This window comes from Gymnoscopelus microlampas (assembly GCF_963454915.1).
Source record: "Gymnoscopelus microlampas genome assembly, chromosome: 16".
NCBI lineage: Eukaryota > Metazoa > Chordata > Actinopteri > Myctophiformes > Myctophidae > Gymnoscopelus > Gymnoscopelus microlampas.
In genome coordinates, this window is record NC_139953.1 from 22285637 (window position 1) to 22303587 (window position 17951).

A 17951-nucleotide genomic window follows, 5' to 3' on the forward strand; every position below is an offset into this window, starting at 1 on the left:
AGGAATTTCATGAAGGCCATGGCCACCGTGGCCCCTCAATTTGGCTTTCTGACCTTCAAAAAATGATATGTCCTGAGGCCACAGTGAACTTGATGGCCCGCTTATACTGCTCCAGCTGATTTAGCAGTTTTCTCCTCTGCCTCTTTCCTGTCAGTACAGGTTTTTGTGTCTTTTGTTGAGATTCTGAATTCTTAATGAGTTAAAGTGACTCTGATTAGTCCAGGGCTGAGGGTGTAGGAACTTTTGACTCGAGAGAAAAAGTAGTTAAAGCTAGTGAAAATGATATTTCATTGTTTAAAAAGAAATGCTATAGATAATGTGTTTGTACAGTAACACGTAGCAGGGCTCTCTCATTTCTTTGTGTCACACCAAGTTCACTTGCTTATCCTATATTCTTTATGAGGTATCTTTCCTGATTCGATGAAATTGGTATCCCAACCTCAAAATGTGTTTTCTGTTTACTAAAGAACTGGAGAGACCGGGAGACCCCATGTTACTGAACAAACAAGCAATAATTACTATCAGAATATAGAGCTAATTTATTTTACATTTATTTTAACAAAAGAAAATCACATACAATATTATGTATATTAAAAATGTAATTATTTCTGTGGACTTACAGTATAAAGATTGCTTTATTTGATGTTTTTGCCCCAAAGGCAGGCGAGGATAATGGCTGGCTGGAGATCAACAAGAAAATGGCAGGAAAGGTAAATATTTTACCTAATATATCACTAATAGTTACATTATTTTCCTCTACTAGCATGTAGCTTATATACGGCCTAATTTACTGTAGGTGAATTAAATTAAATCAAATCATATATCCATATCTTTCTCTCCACAGATTGGCCTGAATGTCACTCAGATCTGCCTTCCAAAAGATTGCACTGAGGGTGAAGTAAGTGAGAGTCAGTCTTACCTCATGACTCATGTCCGTATTCCTTTACAGGCAGAGTCCGCTCACCTGTACACTGTCATGTTTTCACATGCCCATGATAGAAGAATGGCATGGCCAATCAGTCTCTACTCCAAACGGTCATTTTACCCATTCTTTTATGATATTCCTCCTGTGAAGGATTGGTCTCTCGTTTTATGTATTTCTTTTTATATTTCTAACCACTAGTTTTCCTCTACTGTGCTGTGTGTAACATTACGTAACCCCTGTAGCATGGGGAAGGGAAAACCTTTCCCCAGCTGGAGGGGGGACCCCTGATCCCACGTGTGTATGTACTAGGGATCTCCTAGCTCAGGGCTTACGGAGGTATGGAATTCCTCAGATGGCTGTGAGGTTGATTTATTACAAGCATGGCCTCACAAGACCTCTGCTGCTCTACCTTTCTTCTCTCTCCCTCTCTCTCTCTCTCTCTCTCTCTCTCTCTCTCTTTCTCTTTCTCTTTCTCTTTCTCTTGGGGCCATGCGAGCGAGGTCACCATCTTGGAGCAGTTGAGTCCAAGCAGCATTGAATTAGAAGGTGCACAATAATATTACTCTAACTAGCAGATCTACAGCGGTTGGAGACAGACTTTTCTATTGAGAAATTTAGACCATGTGTTTGGGTAGGAACACTGGTGCTTGACAAGCGGTATTGCCTGAAACTCTGTAGTGCTGTAGCTCCCTTGCCCAAGCGGGCGCCTCGTCTTAGCTCACTGGTAGTAGTTTTAACTCCCGCGCAGGAGACCTGGGTTTGAATCCCGGGAACGACATGAGTGTAATGGATTGCAGAGCTTTAATAATAAGATAGAAGCCTTGCCTTACATTACATTACGGTCAGTGCATTCAACATAGGTAGGCAAGAAAACTACCTTCTATCAATTATTTTAGTAATTATTTTTATGTAACTTTTTGTGCGTGTGCGTGTGTGCGTGTGTATAGATTTTAGAAGAGGTGTTGAAGCTGAATGAGGACTCAAGGGTGCATGGTATCTACCTCTACCTCCCCGCTGCTTCCTTCACCAGCCGTGTGCTCAACGCACTCAAACCTGAGAAGGACGTCGATGGGTAAGGGGCTTTACTAGACAGAGAGGGGGAAACGCATTGTGTGGATTGGTGACTTATGGTTTAGAGATGGACCAGAAGGAGGGTTTCATCAGAAGCACTTTCAGTGGGAGGATTGCATTATCTCTTACTTGACCGAAGATGACTTGCAGTTTGTGGATGCCCATCATGAAGCCACGATTCATTATGTCTAAGAATGGTCCCCTTTAGTTTGGACATGCATAGGGTGGCTCCTTTTTTCCCCAAGCAGCCACCCAGCAAACAGTTCAGTGGTGTGCGTTTCTGCTGCCTGCCTGGCAGAGTTAAATGCATTTACTTGCATGCCGTGTCAAATTTGGCCCAAATCAGAATCGTCCTGCACATAATTAATTAAAACAGTGAGTACATTTAGCAAATGTCCTCTCCAAAGACACGTGAGTGAGGAAATTGGTGAGGGACCCTGCATAATCAGTATGAGTTGAACAAATTGGATTGATTGTGTTAACATTTCCACAACACAGCTTGGCCAGATTGTGTCACCAAACACCATATCACCCATATCACAACATTTAAATTTTGGACATATAGCTGACACTCATCCAGTGTTAGAAAATGCAACAATAAGTTTGAATAAGTGTATTCAATCTATGTTTTAAAAACATGAGGTACAATCCTTAATACAGGAGTATAATATATTAGTTAGTTATTGTATTACTGTATGACTATATATGAAGTTATAGTTGTGTGTCTGTGGTGGGCAGGTTTATTCCCAAATATTGATATGACTGAAATCACAGCACTAGTGGATTATTCCCAAATATGGACATGACTGACGTCACAGCACTGATATTGCGCAAATTAACATTGTAATGCAACAGTTGACATCTCTGTTGCATAACAATCAGCGAGAGGGAGACAGAGAGCGAGCGAGAGAGAGAGAGAGAGAGGAAGATGGGTAGAGTGAGAGCCTATTTTGTCCATGCAATAACCTGGCTAATGCTGGGTACTGAAACCTGAACACGCTTGTGGTGCGTTGTCAGCACAATAACCCCAGCAATGCCGGCCAAGCTGATAATATACAAAAAGGACTGGCGTATTATGTATACAAACATTGAATTATTTATGTTTGTATGTTTTGCATTTTGCAATAGGGTAACTGATCTGAACATGGGCCGTCTGATACGAGGGGATGTGAGTGAGGGCTTTGTGCCACCTTCAACCAGTGCTGTCATTGAGCTTCTTGAGAGACACGGTGAGTTTGGGGGGGGGGGGGGGGGGGGCTCAACGGTCGTGGTTCAGAGGTCAAAGTGCCCTTGGACTCAGCAGATTTATTCTGAGTACTCCAGCAACCCCTGCAGACTCTGTGGCGTGCAATCTGTTGATCTCCTTCAGCTGAAATATGATCTTGGGGGTAAAATGCATTGGTTCAAAACATAAAAGTATTATTCATGTGTTCAAGGCACAAATTAAGTAAATTATCTTGTAATGGTGAATTAATTTCTTTTCACAGATGCTTCTCTGGAGGGGAAGATTGTGTTGCTCATTGGCAGTGAAGGACCCCAAGGGCTGGCAATGCAATGCCTGGTACAGAGAAGTGGAATGGTACCTCTGAACTGTGGAAACTCTGAGAATCTACAGAAACAGGTGTTTGTGTGTTGCATGCAGTTTTAATACTGACCACATAGTGGCAGTCCTTCTCTTTTTTTTAGATGCAACAGATGGACTGTGAACAAACTACACAGGATCTTTATTAACAAGTGCGTTAACAGTACAGGTAGTACTGTCAAAGGTTATGCTAAAAGGATTACATAAAAAGACCCATTATGGTCCATTGTACTCAATTCATCAGTAATACATAAAATACATACAATACAATAAAAATACAGTACATATTGGAATAAAACCCAGCTCACTCGTAGCATCATAAGGTTTATTTATAGAGAAAGGAGATGTTGGGGCAGGAGGCAGAGGATTCTACAATCAAGGTGTTCAATTGTATTTTACGGTCAGCCATTCTTTTAGGTTAGTTTTGAGTTTGGGTAGGGAGTCGAGAACCTTAATGTATTTCCTTAATGTATTTTGGTAGGTCATTCCACATTTTGGTGGCAGCAGCATAGTCTAATGCGTTTTCCCCATGTTTGAGCCGAACTATCAAAAAACGCAAGCCGAACCTGCACACAAACAAATTTAAACCTGTTAACCTGTGATGTGACAATAAAGAAGATTATAATCTTCTGTTATACAGCAGCTCTTAAATGTTTGTCTGTATTCTATCTTTGTCTGTCATATCTGTCTCTTCTGTTGTCTTCCTCTCTTCACGCTTTATTTAAAATCATATTCCACTTCCTCACTAATTTTGTAGGTGATGCAGGCAGATGCTGTGGTCCTGCTAGGGGAGAGACACATGGATGTGCCTCCCACCTGGCTGAGACCAGGAGCTGCTGTCATCCACTGTAACCCTGAACTAATGTCAGGTATAGTAGACACAGCTATTACATCACAGCTTCCCAAACCTTTTAGCTCGAGACCCAAAAGGGACATTTTGTGTCTCTCCTCAAACTCTGACTCAAACTTAAAAAATACATCATGAATTAACTACTTCAGCCCTATTTAATTGTTAAAATAGCCAACCTACAAGCTCACAACACATCACAATGCGACACATTGTGAGCCTGTGGATCAGCTATTTTCACTATTTCTTCATTTAAAAAAAAGTTTATGGAATTTTCTTTCTTAAAAAATGTTTTTTTTTGTTGAAACATGTTCTGAACATTTTTAAAAATCTTGAAATAATAAAAAGAAATGTAGGACATTTTAAAATATATATATTTACTCAGGACCCATATAAATGGGTCCGTGATCAAAAAATATAGTATAGTGCTTGTTTGGGAAGCACTGTGTTACATCCATGAACTGGGAAGCAGTGCCTTTTAATGAATGGGTGGGTTGAATGTGACACATTAACAGTCAGTATCCTGTCCTAGATGAACATGCTGTTGAGATGCTCTCCAACTCTGGCACGGCCCACCTCTCTGCAGCATACAGAATGCAGGTGTGTCTCTTGGCCTGTTACTTGTTTTCTTACCATCTTGTGTCAACTTGGCTGACTGCTTTCTGAACTTTATGTTTAAATAAGTAACTTTTGCACTCCTGGAAATAAATTTGTAGTCTAGGTTTGAGTTCTGCACACTGCTGCAGCTTGCTTAAAACTTCAAACATTTAATGCAATGTTTCGGTCGTAGACCGTGAGGCATACATGGTAGGAAATTATGAAGAGTCATAATATATATATATTTTTAATTCATATACGGTAGCATGGTAATCAGATAATCAGATGCATTACAAGAAAACACATGCCAGTGTGAGAACACGGGTGTCAATTAGAACTATTTACACCCACACCTCTCAGAATATACATATCCATAAAACATTGCCATGTCATACTGCTAATTAGAGTGCAGTATTTAGATGGGCAAACAAATTGTCAATGTTACCACCCGAGACGGCACCTTAACCTGCTCAACACCACAGAAACATCATGAGGCAATCACGTTTGAAATCATTAAAGTTGTCTGCGACCCGGAAAGTTATGCTCATTGCGGCCAATGCTACTTTTGTGTTCACTTACTGTATGCATTGTTTTTTGTTGTTTGTAGTTTTTCCCTACGACAGTAAAATCCTCAGTGTTAATTTAACTCTGAAGAGTGTACAGATGGACCATTGTCTAAATGATCCGTGTCTCTTTCTGTCTTCTCCTGTCTGTTCTCCCTGCCTCTTTACCAGAACGTGGTGCGTAGCAGCTGCCGGTGGCTCCAGGAGCAGCAGTACAGAGCATGGAGGCTGCGGAGCCTAAAGCTGCAGCCCCTTTCCCCTGTACCAAGGTATGTGTAATGGACTACCCCTGCCTGAAGCTCATATGCATAAGGTCTCCCCTGTACCATTTTACAGACTGACCCGCACAGTATGTGCATGTGCTCATAGTTGTCAATGATGTAATTTTCAAAACAAATAATACCACGTCAGTGTCATTCATTATGTTTAGTATTACTTATACTAGTTAGTATTAATTAGTATTAACTGTTCTGTACCGTTGCCCGGTGGCATACAAGCTACGATCTTATGCAGAATGTTTTGGCTTACGTCTCTCAATGAAAGGCACTGAGTGCATTGGTGTGTCAAACTAGGGGGTGTCAAATTGTTAACTTTCTTTCGTGACATATTCAAATGTATACGTACATCCATATTACTATATCCCATTGAACTGCCATGTTGTTTTGTCTTTGTTCCTGCAGTGACATAGCGATTTCCAGAGCCCAGGTCCCTAAGCCAGTAGACCAGCTGGCTGAGGAGATCGGCCTGCTGCCTGAGGAGCTGGAGGCGTATGGTAGGGCCAAGGCTAAGGTCCGACTCTCCCTTTTAGACCGCCTTGAGGACCAGCCCGATGGGAAATACGTGCTGGTGGCTGGGTAAGTCTGACATAGCGGTTCACTGAGTCCTTTATTTATGTGGGTAGCCCCACTGTGAGCAATGTCCGTTTTACACTGAGAGTTTTGTATACAAAAACAAAAAGGAATTTTTACATGTAGCAGCTTGTTCACATGTCAGTACTCAGTATGCCATATAATCAGCAAGAAGCACATGACTCACATAACTGAATGCAGCAGAACTGTTACTAACAGTAATCTTTTGACTACCGGACAGAGTATCAGAAAGAGTCATTTAAAGGGGTATTTCACTTTAAAACACTTCTGGGCTCATTTTAACGTCTACTCTGGATTATCATAATTTTTTTCTAATCACAATTTTTAAGTAGCTTCATTCAATATTTAGTTAAGATATTATTTTTTCCCATTGAAACCCAATAAAATTCAAACCCAATTTTAACCATGTTAGACTGAAAACGCATGTCCCTGGTTCCAGTGACTGATATAGTCCTTCTAAGGCCATGTTTTTTCAGTTACCTTTTTCATTAATTGAATTTTCAAAATAATTCATATATATTATTTGTATATATTTTTGAAATAAGTTATGAAGTGAAACCCCTTTAACTTTGAAAAGAGGCCCATTATCCATGCTTGAAATCACCTGAGGTAAGATACAGTATTTGAATTGCAGGTCATTTGCAGTGTGCTCCATTTACAAGGGCACTTTGGACCCTGAATAATTGCTGAACAATTATTTGAGTAACTGCCTTTCTGTCTGTCTTATAGATTTTTTTCCCTTATTTGGCTATTTGGTGTCTTCGCCACTACTTAGGACATCTTTTCTCAGCCATCCCAGCATTCTTCTTTTGACTAACGTTGCATCCTCCTGTATTACTCTGCCAAATATAGGTTCATCACAAACATTGACATCCATCCTATAACAATTGTTAGTCTGTTCATTTGAACTTTGAAAAATTACAACATAGCCCTAACCGTAAGTCTGTAACATCTAATTTCACATTATTGTTCTGTGGTACTGGTGTTATGTAATGGTTTTGTGAAATTGTCTTGTTAATTATAGCAGTCCATGAGCGCCCCTCATTGCGAGAGTCAATTCTTGACTCTTCTTTGTCAATTCAAAAGTAATGTTCTTGGACCAGTAGTTACAATGGTGGGGCCAGTAATCTTCAAAAGACAAATTTCTTTAATGTCTACCCCTGGGTTAGAATAGAGATGTTTTACTTTACTGGCTCAAGTAGTGGGCTGCATGTTTGGTTAGCCCTTTCAAATAATTCACTACAGAGATTTGCTTTTACTGTCTTCCTATCTTTTTGGGCAAGAGAGTGAAATAGTATTTTTGATTATAGTATTGATTCTGTTTTGTGTAGAATTTTCTTTCCATCTTATAACGGCAGCGAGAGTGTGGTGGTGGTTGACAGCAAGGCTAGGGCCCCTCTTTGAAGGATGTGTGTGAATTGTTGATGAGCAGGCTAAGCACAACTGACTCCTTTCGTGTGTGTGCCTCTGTCCACACAGAGAGGCAGGACTGAAATGGAAACACTCTCACTTTACCTTTTCTGTTTTCTATAAGCCATGTGTTGCCTAAACTTGGTTTTCAATTACCTTGCACACGCTTTCATGTAACACTAATGTACCTTCCTCTTTCCTTCTGTCTTCCACTCACTTTCTTACACACAGACAGAGGCACTCAATCAGACACACACGCACACAACGCACACCACGCACACCACGCACACAGCGTTCTCTAAGGAACCAACTTGATTCCCAGTGGAGGCGAGGGGCCCCTTCAATTATAGCCAGCAGCAGGCATGCCTTTGAGCCCTGCTGCCAAGGGGACATGTCTACTAGAAAGAGAGGTGGAGGGAGGGAGAGAGAGTAAAGGGAGAAAAGATTCTTACTAAAAGTGTCTCTTGCCCATCAAAGCATTCTTCTCCTTTTGGTGTTCCTTGCTTGTCCCCCCTTTCTCCCTTATTTATTTAGTATATTCTTTCTGCCATCTCAGAGCATCCCTTTGGGCACAATCCATGATTTGTTTATTTAAAGTAATGGCTCCTGATTGTCCTAGACACAAACTAAATGTAATTTGGACTTTTGAGTGGAATACTATTGATTATAGAATACACACACACGCACACGCACACGCACACGCACACGTACACACACACACACACACACACACACACACACACACACACACACACACACACACACACACACACACACACACACACACACACACACACACACACACACACACACACACACACACACACACACACACACATCATCTATTTGATTTAGGTGACCATGAAAGACTTGAATTATGTTTTAGGAAAGATACTTTCTTTTTGGCAGATTTTATTTGTAACGCATGTGAAAACCCCCAGAATGTTTTGTTTGGAGTTTGTAAAACAGTGTTAAATTTTTGTTTTGTCTATCATAGTATACACCTATGCAATGATTATAATGTAGTATCCACATCCTGGGCTGGGCACCTTTTAGTGCATAAATAAAATCAATCAATCATAATGTTTCTCTCTTGTTGTAGTATCACGCCCACTCCACTGGGTGAGGGCAAAAGCACTGTGACCATCGGACTAGTCCAGGCCATGTCTGCCCACCTCAAGCTCAACTCCTTTGCTTGTCTCCGGCAACCCTCCCAGGGACCCACCTTTGGAGTTAAAGGTCAGCAATGGAGAAGCAGATGCTTGTGTGAATGAAATGTCTTCATCAAGCACTTAACACTCTAACATGATTCTTATATTCTGTTACATTGTACTACATGCTTAAAATATTTGAGCCTGATGTCATTTCCTTTAAAATAATACTAGAGGTTAGGACTTATCTAGTGTCATAGTGCCGGGGGCTTTGTCAGAGTACCCGTTGTACCCGTCTGTCTGTGTCCCTTTTGTGCCCATATATGTACATCTGTATCCCTGTGTGTGTGTATATATATATATATATATATAGGGTTTGTTTATGGCTATGTCCGAGTCATAGTGACATGCCTATATATGGGCGTATCGGGTTTGTTTATGGTCTGAGTCATAGTGACATGCTATGTAAAGGGGGCGTATCGGGTTTGTTTATGGTTATGTCTGAGTGAGAGTGACTCAGACATAACCATAACGGTCTGCTGGCCGGCCAGCCCTCCCAGTAGCCAATTTTAATATAGGGTAATATTAGTACGCCGCTCTTATCCAGAGTAATTGGCACAAGCCTTAGTCAACAAGTTACAGGGTAGCTTGGTGGCACAAATCATTTAGGAAAGAAACTCTACATTTTCCCTGATGAAGACCGTAATTGGTTGAAACTTCTTTTATAAATTAAAGTTTGTTTTAACTCTATCTCCTCTCCTCCACTTTTTGGAGTGCTCGGATCTCCTCTTCTTTTTTAAGCCTGCATTCCCGCTGATCTTCAGCATAGTTTTTAGACTTTTATCTCCTTTGAGCACCCGGTTGGCTTCTGTGTTTTTTTCTCTGCAAAACTCTACATTTTGTTTTGTTTTCCTATTAAACGTTTTGGGTGGAGAATGGAAAAGGGCCACGGACAAGGGACAGAGTCAGCAATCTGGAATGTATCAAATAACCTGGCCCAGAGCTGGGTTTGTCAGTGTGAGGCTAAAATTTCACAGCCCACTACGGTTTGTAACAGGGTGGGGCGGTTCACTCAAAGTCCACTGCTCAGCATTGCTCTGTGTACGCCCCCCCCCCCCCCCCCCCCGTCCCATTGTCTCTGTCTGACGGCGCTGCCTCTTGTCTCTGTACCTAGGGGGAGCCGCGGGAGGGGGATATGCCCAGGTCATCCCTATGGAGGAGGTAAGACACTGAGACAGACCCTCACCGATCTCTCAGCTGGACATGCACAGGCTTCAAAGGCCTTGAAAACATGCAGAGATGCATTCAGACGTGTGCGCACACACCAATACTATACACACACACACACACACACACACACACACACACACACACACACACACACACACACACACACACACACACACACACACACACACACACACACACACACATACACACACACAGAGTGGAGTTGTAGCATTACAGTCCTGACTAAAGCTAGTGTCCATGAAGTGAGGGGAGGAGGGATGGAGAGCAGTTTCAAAGCTCCAGAGACAGGGGTTGTGATAAGGCAAGCCACCCTGTCTCGTACCAAAACACCTGCTCTTCATTTCACTCTTTTCCCTGCTCTACCTCCCAAATGCACTCCTGTGGTGTTTTCATGGCCTTTTAAACAAAAAAGGGGGACTGTTTTCTTTTCTCTTGATAAATAAATGGGGTATGTCATAATATTTTCACAGTCCTATGACACAAAGACAAATCCCTAGGAGATGTATTTTATTATTTGAGGCCAGACTTAATATGCAAGGCCAAACGTTGCGGTCTGTCCACACAAAACCACAGAACTTTAATCCCTTACACTCAATTACAATTTACAAATATATAACGCTTTGATTATTCTTTCGTGTCTATCCCCTTGCCCTCTCTGTCTCTGTTTGTACACTCTGCCCACCCCCCTCCAGTTCAACCTCCACCTGACAGGGGACATTCACGCCATCACAGCAGCCAATAACCTGACAGCAGCTGCCATTGATGCCAGGATGCTCCACGAGGCGACCCAATCAGACAAGGTGACAATCACAGTGGTGTCAGCACTTTGTTCATTTTGACACTACACTGTATACATGAAAATATCTGGGTCTGCTTTACAACACGCCTGAAGAAAATGCTTACATTGTCTCATTGTGAGGTCATTGCATGTTCAGGGGTTAGCGAAGGTCCTTCATTACTAATCCATCAATGTCACAGCATGGTTTTTAGTGTCACAATGAGTGTAATGCAAAGTCACAATTTCAGTCTTATATTAGACAATGTATGACCATTATGAAATCTGAATTTTTCTTTTTCTTTTTTGTTCCCCTACCAGGCCTTATACAATAGACTGGTTCCCTCTGTGAATGGTGTCAGGCGATTCTCTCCTATACAGATTGCCAGGCTACATGTAAGTCATCCTCCGTGTCTCAATAAACATAGCAGAGTGCCTGAGAACTGAGGCTGTCAACAACCGTTAACTAGTTCACGCAGGCACATAGTTTTGTTGCTTCTTTCTTCGTTCAAATTGTCCACTAGGGGACATCAGTAAACACGTCTCTTTCTAAGCTATTATCCACATTCTCTCATATCCATCTCCCTACCTCCAAACACTTGCATGTTTATTCGTCAGACTTCATATCTGTTTATGCGATGGTCAGCAAGGCAATTTATTGAGTGTTGATACCAGAATGCCTGATGTTAAGTCATAACAAATAAAATTCAGCAAATGTTATGGAGTTTGGAGGTAAGGCTGAGGTCTTTCATAAAGCAGCACCCACACAAACACGCATTAACGTCTGAGTCTTGCTGCTGAGTTGAGGAGTTCACAGGCGTGTAAAATATTTATTGGTCTGAAGGGATTGAGTGAAAGATAAGGAGAGTCATTCGTTTCTAAACAGAGCTCTCACAGTGAACCTTTTGAACTTCGCAGGGAGTTTATCAAGCATGGTTGGTCAGCGGCCTTTTCTTCCTGCATCCTCCTCAGTGTTTGCTCTATGTTCATTCATCGGTGGTGGGCTGCCGCAGCAAGGAAAATACCACTGGTGCTAGAAGGATTCAGGAAAACATTGAGCCTGAGATAGCCTTAGTTGTGCACGGGTGTAACACACACTGAAAATAGATGATCTACACAAGCTCACCATGTGTTGCGTTGTGAGCTTGTAGATCTACTATTTCAGCGCACGGCAGTTGAGAGCTTATAACTCAGGCCTTAGGATTTACTCAAAGGCAAAAGAGAGTCAAGATGTATTGTTTTTAGAGTAATGAAGTATACACTACAAATACATTTTACAATCTCTTGTAGGATCAACATAAGACAAACCATAGGAGAACCCAAACCACCCATGATACAAAACATGTACAGTACATTCTCTGTCTCTCTCCCTCTCCCTTTTCAGCGGCTGGGCATCAATAAAACAGATCCCAGCTCTCTCACGCCCCAGGAGGTCAGCTCCTTCGTCCGCCTCGACCTTGACCCCTCCAAGGTCACCTGGCAGAGAGGTAGGAGTGGAATCACTGGAATTCTCTCTCTCTCTCTTTCTCATTCCTGGTTGCCGTCAACAACATTGAGACTGGCTGAAATAATAGCAATTAAGGGGAATTCCATTGAATTTCAACTTTCACTGCTTTGTTGAAATAAAACATTGACAGTTACCAACATGACCTCACCAAAACATCCTGCGAGTCCGCAAAGTCAGTTCGAAACATGGTTCTTTAGTACTTTGTAAGAGTTCCTGATGGTTACAATTACCTATCACAGTAGATGGTCTGTGCCAAAGGAAAAGCAGATTAATATCTTTTGTATGAAAGAAATGCATTTGATTACTTCTAAAAATGGCTAGCCACCATTAACACATTCTGAGAGTTCTCAATGGGAAATCATGCTTCTACTCCACTTTAACCCCTCCACTCATAGTCAATGATGTCTGATGTAAAGGAGTTGTAGCCCTGGGGTTGATGATTGTGGGTGTGGCGCGAGGGTCTTGGGGGGACGGGGGTTAACCGCAGTGGAAGCTATGTTGTTTTTAGGCTGTCAGTGAGACGGACCAGCCAGGGTGTTGCTATGACTGATGGGGTATTTACCCCAATGTCTCTGCAGGGCACATTTAAGAGAGGAACCTTGGAGATTAAAAACACATTTAACCAACCTAAAACACACATGCACCTAACTTTGTGCATGTGTGTGTTCAAATGTCTATTCACGTGTGGTGGGTGTCTGTTCTGTGAGCTGTGAGTGTGTAGATTCTCAGAAAGTCTGTTTTCCTTTAAGCGTGAAACAACCTAGGTTTCTTTTTTCACCCTCATCTTTCCATCCGTTACATTGAACCAACATTGGGACAGTGTTTGACTCCTGTGGTTTTTCGGAGGTCTCCGCAGATCACTAACCGCAGAATAACCACAGTTTAACCAATCCCTCACTACTTATGATGGAGAGACCCGACCGACAAGTGAGGAGAAGTACAGTAGTAAATGCCCTCAAGCTTAAGGACTTTGAGTACGTCAACACCTACTCACAATAAGAGACAAAGATCACGCTTGTCAGTTTATTGGCTCTATGCTCCTAAGTGTTTGCATGCGTGCGGTCATTTACAAGCCCATACATGTGCAGTTTGATCTGTTTTTACAACACGTGTCCAAATGGATCTTTACAGTCTGTCATACTCCATGCCGTAAAGCTGTCAATCCCCCATTGTGTCCAGAGGTACTAGAATCCACCATGCTTACTGTTTCTTTTTGGGCCTCATTCAAGGAAACTGGCTTCTTTATGGCAGTTTAAAAATCACAAAATGTCAAGCAGGCAAATCTAAAACTATAAAAAAAATGATTGGTTGGTTTATCTTCCTCTCTTCAGTTGTTGACACCAATGACCGCTTTCTGAGGAAGATCACAGTGGGGCAGGCGAGCACCGAGAAAGGACAGATGAGAGAGGTATGTTGGCTCTACGTCAGGAACAACCGGGCCTTTCCAAACATAATTCCTCCACATACTGTATCTGCCTGTCTGTATGTTTTCTTCATTTTTCTTGCGCACCAACGATAACCACACTTAGTGTATTTCGATGAAAAACTAAATATGCTTGATTCAAAGCATCCATCATTCAGAATATATCGCATTCAATTGGCCATTGCAAATATTTCACATTATGGACATAATTATGCAGGCTTTTCTTGGTGGGAAATCAGCACATATCTCCACCAGCTAATTATTCCCAGCCAGCTGTAATGGTCGTAACTGAGGAATTTACGACCTATTTGACTTGAAACGAAACCTTTAGCCGCATGAAATGTTATCAATATTGGTGCAAACCTCTTGGGCGCACACAGTGTTGAGGTGGCCTTAAAATGATTATTGTTTTATGCATACATAGAAAGCACATGTTCTCACACACACACACACACACACACACACACACACACACACACACACACACACACACACACACACACACACACACACACACACACACACACACACACACACACACACACACACACACACACACACACACACACACACACACACAATTAAGCCTGGTGGTATTTCACCCATGTCAGTAGTAATGACAGCTAAATGAAATCCTGCAAATAAACACTTCACCTCACTGGGAAACGAGTGGGCCTAAGTGAAAGCAAATGTTTAAAGAAGGAGAAAAAATACAACCCCCCCCCTTACCACACACACACACACACACACACACACACACACACACAACACACACACACACACACACACACACACACACACACACACACACACACACACACACACACACACCATAAGCCTGCCATATGCTTACATTTAGCTCCATCCTTTTGTCCATTCTTCCCCTCTGTTACAGTTATCCTCTCCACCTCCTCCTAGAGCCAGATACACCATAGTCCCTCAGGGACTGATCACTGGGACTGGGAATAAATGTGTCATGGTTCCTATTGGCTGTTGTGTAGTTTGTGTTATGTGTCATGTTAAAATGGCTTCCCATACTCCTCAGTGACCAACTGTCAATACCCCCCCCCCCACACACACACACACACCCTTCCACAACTAGGCCATGAAGCATATGTCCTTTTGGACCGAGCGCACCAATTTTCCTTTTTTCCATATGGGTGTGTATATGTGTGTGTCTGAATGTTTATGATTCACTGTCTTGGAGGGGGAAAAAAAGTTGGTCTTGGCCTGCTTGCATCCGTCCAACTGTTTTGGGTTTACTGGGTGTGTGTTGACATATCAGCGTACCAGTGTTTCTGTGTGTACCCAAGTGGCTTCTGTTAGCAAAAGGTCTCTAATAAAAAGCTACACACACACACACACACACACACACACAATCTTTCTCTCAAGTTTTTCTCTCTCTCTCTCGTCATCTTTCCTCTCATAGTTTACATATTGTGTCCGGGTAGCTCAGTCGGTAGAGCTCTCGCCTTCAGACCAAAAGGTCATGGGTTCGAATCCCGGGCACCGCCAACTCAGCGCATGAGTAGCACGGCTTGGGTGCGGCAAGTCGTGCGGTAAGTACTGGGAGCTGAGGATAGGTGTGGCGCTCCACCTCAGCAATCCATCTCCCAGGGGTCTAGCGCATTGTAACAGGGACAGACTCCTGCGTGTTACTCGGCTGATACCGACAATAAGCCACCTCCCGACCCTTACATAAAGAGATATTAACGAAATGTGACATACTGATGTTCTCTCAACACAAGACAACTTTGTTTGACAAAGCGATCCCATGAGTTTGTTATTACTTGCATACACATTACTCGTACACAAGATACCTCAACATTGTTTCTGTTTTCAGATTTTGTTTTGAAAATGAATAAAACAAAATGTTATCGTAAAAAGGTATCTTAAATTTGAATGGGCAAGCGTGGGGTTCTACGCACATTCAGTCGGTTCATACCACTCAGGTCATGTGAGTGTAAGGAGCAGTAAAATTGTTTGGGGCTTTTAGACTATTTTGGGGGGGGGGGTCTTCTCACCCTGCCAATATGTAACACGTATGTCTTTGTTTTCCTTGTTTTTTCAGACTGGGTTTGACATTGCAGTGGCCAGTGAGATCATGGCCATCCTGGCTCTGACCGATGGCCTGGAGGACATGAGAGACAGACTAGCCCGCATGGTGGTGGGCACCAGCCGCTCAGGACAGCCCGTCACTGCAGAGGACCTGGTGTGTTGTTTGTTTGTTTGTTTGTGGACTTTCAGTCTCAGTGGTTGTGTGGATGGTGGTTTAACTCTCTGAGTGACTCTGACAATCATTTACCCTGTGATGTCAGTCGTCTATGAGATATCTATGACTATGAATCCAAATTTGAGCAAGGTTTCAGTCTGATCTGAGCCCTGTTGACTTCTATTATGAGCGTGTAAGTATAGTATGAAATTTAAGTTAAATATTACAAAAACTATGAAACGTGAAAAAATAAATTGCAGCTGATCGGTCTATGGTTTACGAGATTAGCTCCAGATAAAGACACACGGGTAAACACACAGACCGACCGTCTCATAGACGCTAGCCTCCTGCAGAGCCACACATAAAAAATGACAGTGTTGTGTTGCTCAAGCATCTGGTTGCAGTGTCGTCACCTCGGCTTAACCAATCCAGAGCAACGGCACTGCTTGCTCCTCCTCCATGGGTTCCCAGAGCTCAGGTTGGTACAATCTCCTGAGCCGGCTGAAATTAGGTTCTGAGAATCTTATCTGAAACAGAGCCGTAGCGCCGGGAAACAAATTCTGAACCTGTGAAATACGTTACATGGCATGGCACGTGTCCCTTACTTCTTGTAGTCGAAAAGAGCTGCATGCCAGCAGGATGGGAAACGTCCACCATGCATACATCACCCCTATACCTCCACAGACAGCATGCCTCCTCTTGGAGCAATTTGACATTATGGAGGTTAAGCAGAGTTTCTCCGCGCCTCTCAGCAGATTCTGCGAGCATGATCCTGTGAGGCTTCTTTTTAACCTCCACAATGTCTACCCAGGTGCTCTTCAGGCCCAACCGCGGACCCAGCTGGCTCTGGTTTCCCACACATGGCCATGGTCTGTGTTGTTTCAGAATCGTAGAGGAGGATCCCCCTATACTGTTACATTAGCTTTACTGATTAGCCAGCATGGGAAAACATCACCACCCCTCAGGGTTTCCCAGATGGGAATGTGTGTGTGTGTGTGTGTGTGTGTGTGTGTGTGTGTGTGTGCGTGTGCGTGTGTGTTTGGGTGTGACGAGACAACTGACATTACACATTTGAGGGAGGGGACAGTTAAAACAATAGCGGGGGGGGGGGCTGCAAATGGGTTCACATTGAAGGGCAAATTAGTAGTTGTGACCCAGGAGTACAAGTTACTGTTGAATATTAGTACTCATAACATATTAGAGATCTAGTATATCAGTGCTTATAATCCACTCCACCTCCATTCTTCTTCTCCCCCCCCCCCCCTCTCTCTCTCTCTCTCTCTCTCAGGGTGTGAGTGGAGCTCTGACAGTGTTGATGAAAGATGCCATCAAGCCCACGCTGATGCAGACACTTGAAGTGAGTCCTACCTACTTGTCCACACAGCCCTACTACTGTAACTACTAACCTACTTACGCACTTAATGATAAGGATAATTAATTTATTTGTATAGTGTTTTTTTCCAAACAGAGTTACAACATGGTTTACAGAACAAGGTAAAAAGAGCAGCAAGATAATCATGAATAGATAAAACAGAAAAGTAAGAAGATTAAACATTAATAGATTGATTAATACAGTAAGAAAATAACTTAGCGTACTTAAACTCAAATTATGTTTCAAAAGTGATTTAAAATATAACACTGATTTTGCTAGCCTTAGCCCCTCAGGTAGGGCATTCCAAAGCCTATGTGCCCGGGCCACAAAAGCTTGATCACCCTGAGTATTGAGGTGAGTTTTAGGAACAACCAGGAGGGTCCTACCTGAGGATCT

General features: G+C 42.6%; 1 protein-coding gene across 2 annotated transcripts in view; it reads left to right on the forward strand.

Annotated features, from left to right (window-relative positions):
* mthfd1l (methylenetetrahydrofolate dehydrogenase (NADP+ dependent) 1 like) overlaps positions 1 to 17951 on the forward strand; it is a 54918-nt gene that overhangs the window by 2290 nt on the left and 34677 nt on the right. For both annotated transcript variants that reach the window (XM_084083402.1, XM_084083403.1), the window contains exons 3-19: positions 660 to 710; positions 845 to 898; positions 1873 to 1997; positions 3125 to 3225; positions 3484 to 3617; positions 4336 to 4447; positions 4958 to 5025; positions 5757 to 5854; positions 6266 to 6439; positions 8967 to 9103; positions 10190 to 10236; positions 10959 to 11066; positions 11363 to 11437; positions 12426 to 12528; positions 13880 to 13956; positions 16043 to 16183; positions 17472 to 17540. In XM_084083402.1, the coding sequence (XP_083939528.1) occupies positions 660 to 710; positions 845 to 898; positions 1873 to 1997; positions 3125 to 3225; positions 3484 to 3617; positions 4336 to 4447; positions 4958 to 5025; positions 5757 to 5854; positions 6266 to 6439; positions 8967 to 9103; positions 10190 to 10236; positions 10959 to 11066; positions 11363 to 11437; positions 12426 to 12528; positions 13880 to 13956; positions 16043 to 16183; positions 17472 to 17540 (1674 nt within the window). The remainder of the gene's footprint in view (positions 1 to 659; positions 711 to 844; positions 899 to 1872; positions 1998 to 3124; positions 3226 to 3483; positions 3618 to 4335; positions 4448 to 4957; positions 5026 to 5756; positions 5855 to 6265; positions 6440 to 8966; positions 9104 to 10189; positions 10237 to 10958; positions 11067 to 11362; positions 11438 to 12425; positions 12529 to 13879; positions 13957 to 16042; positions 16184 to 17471; positions 17541 to 17951) is intronic.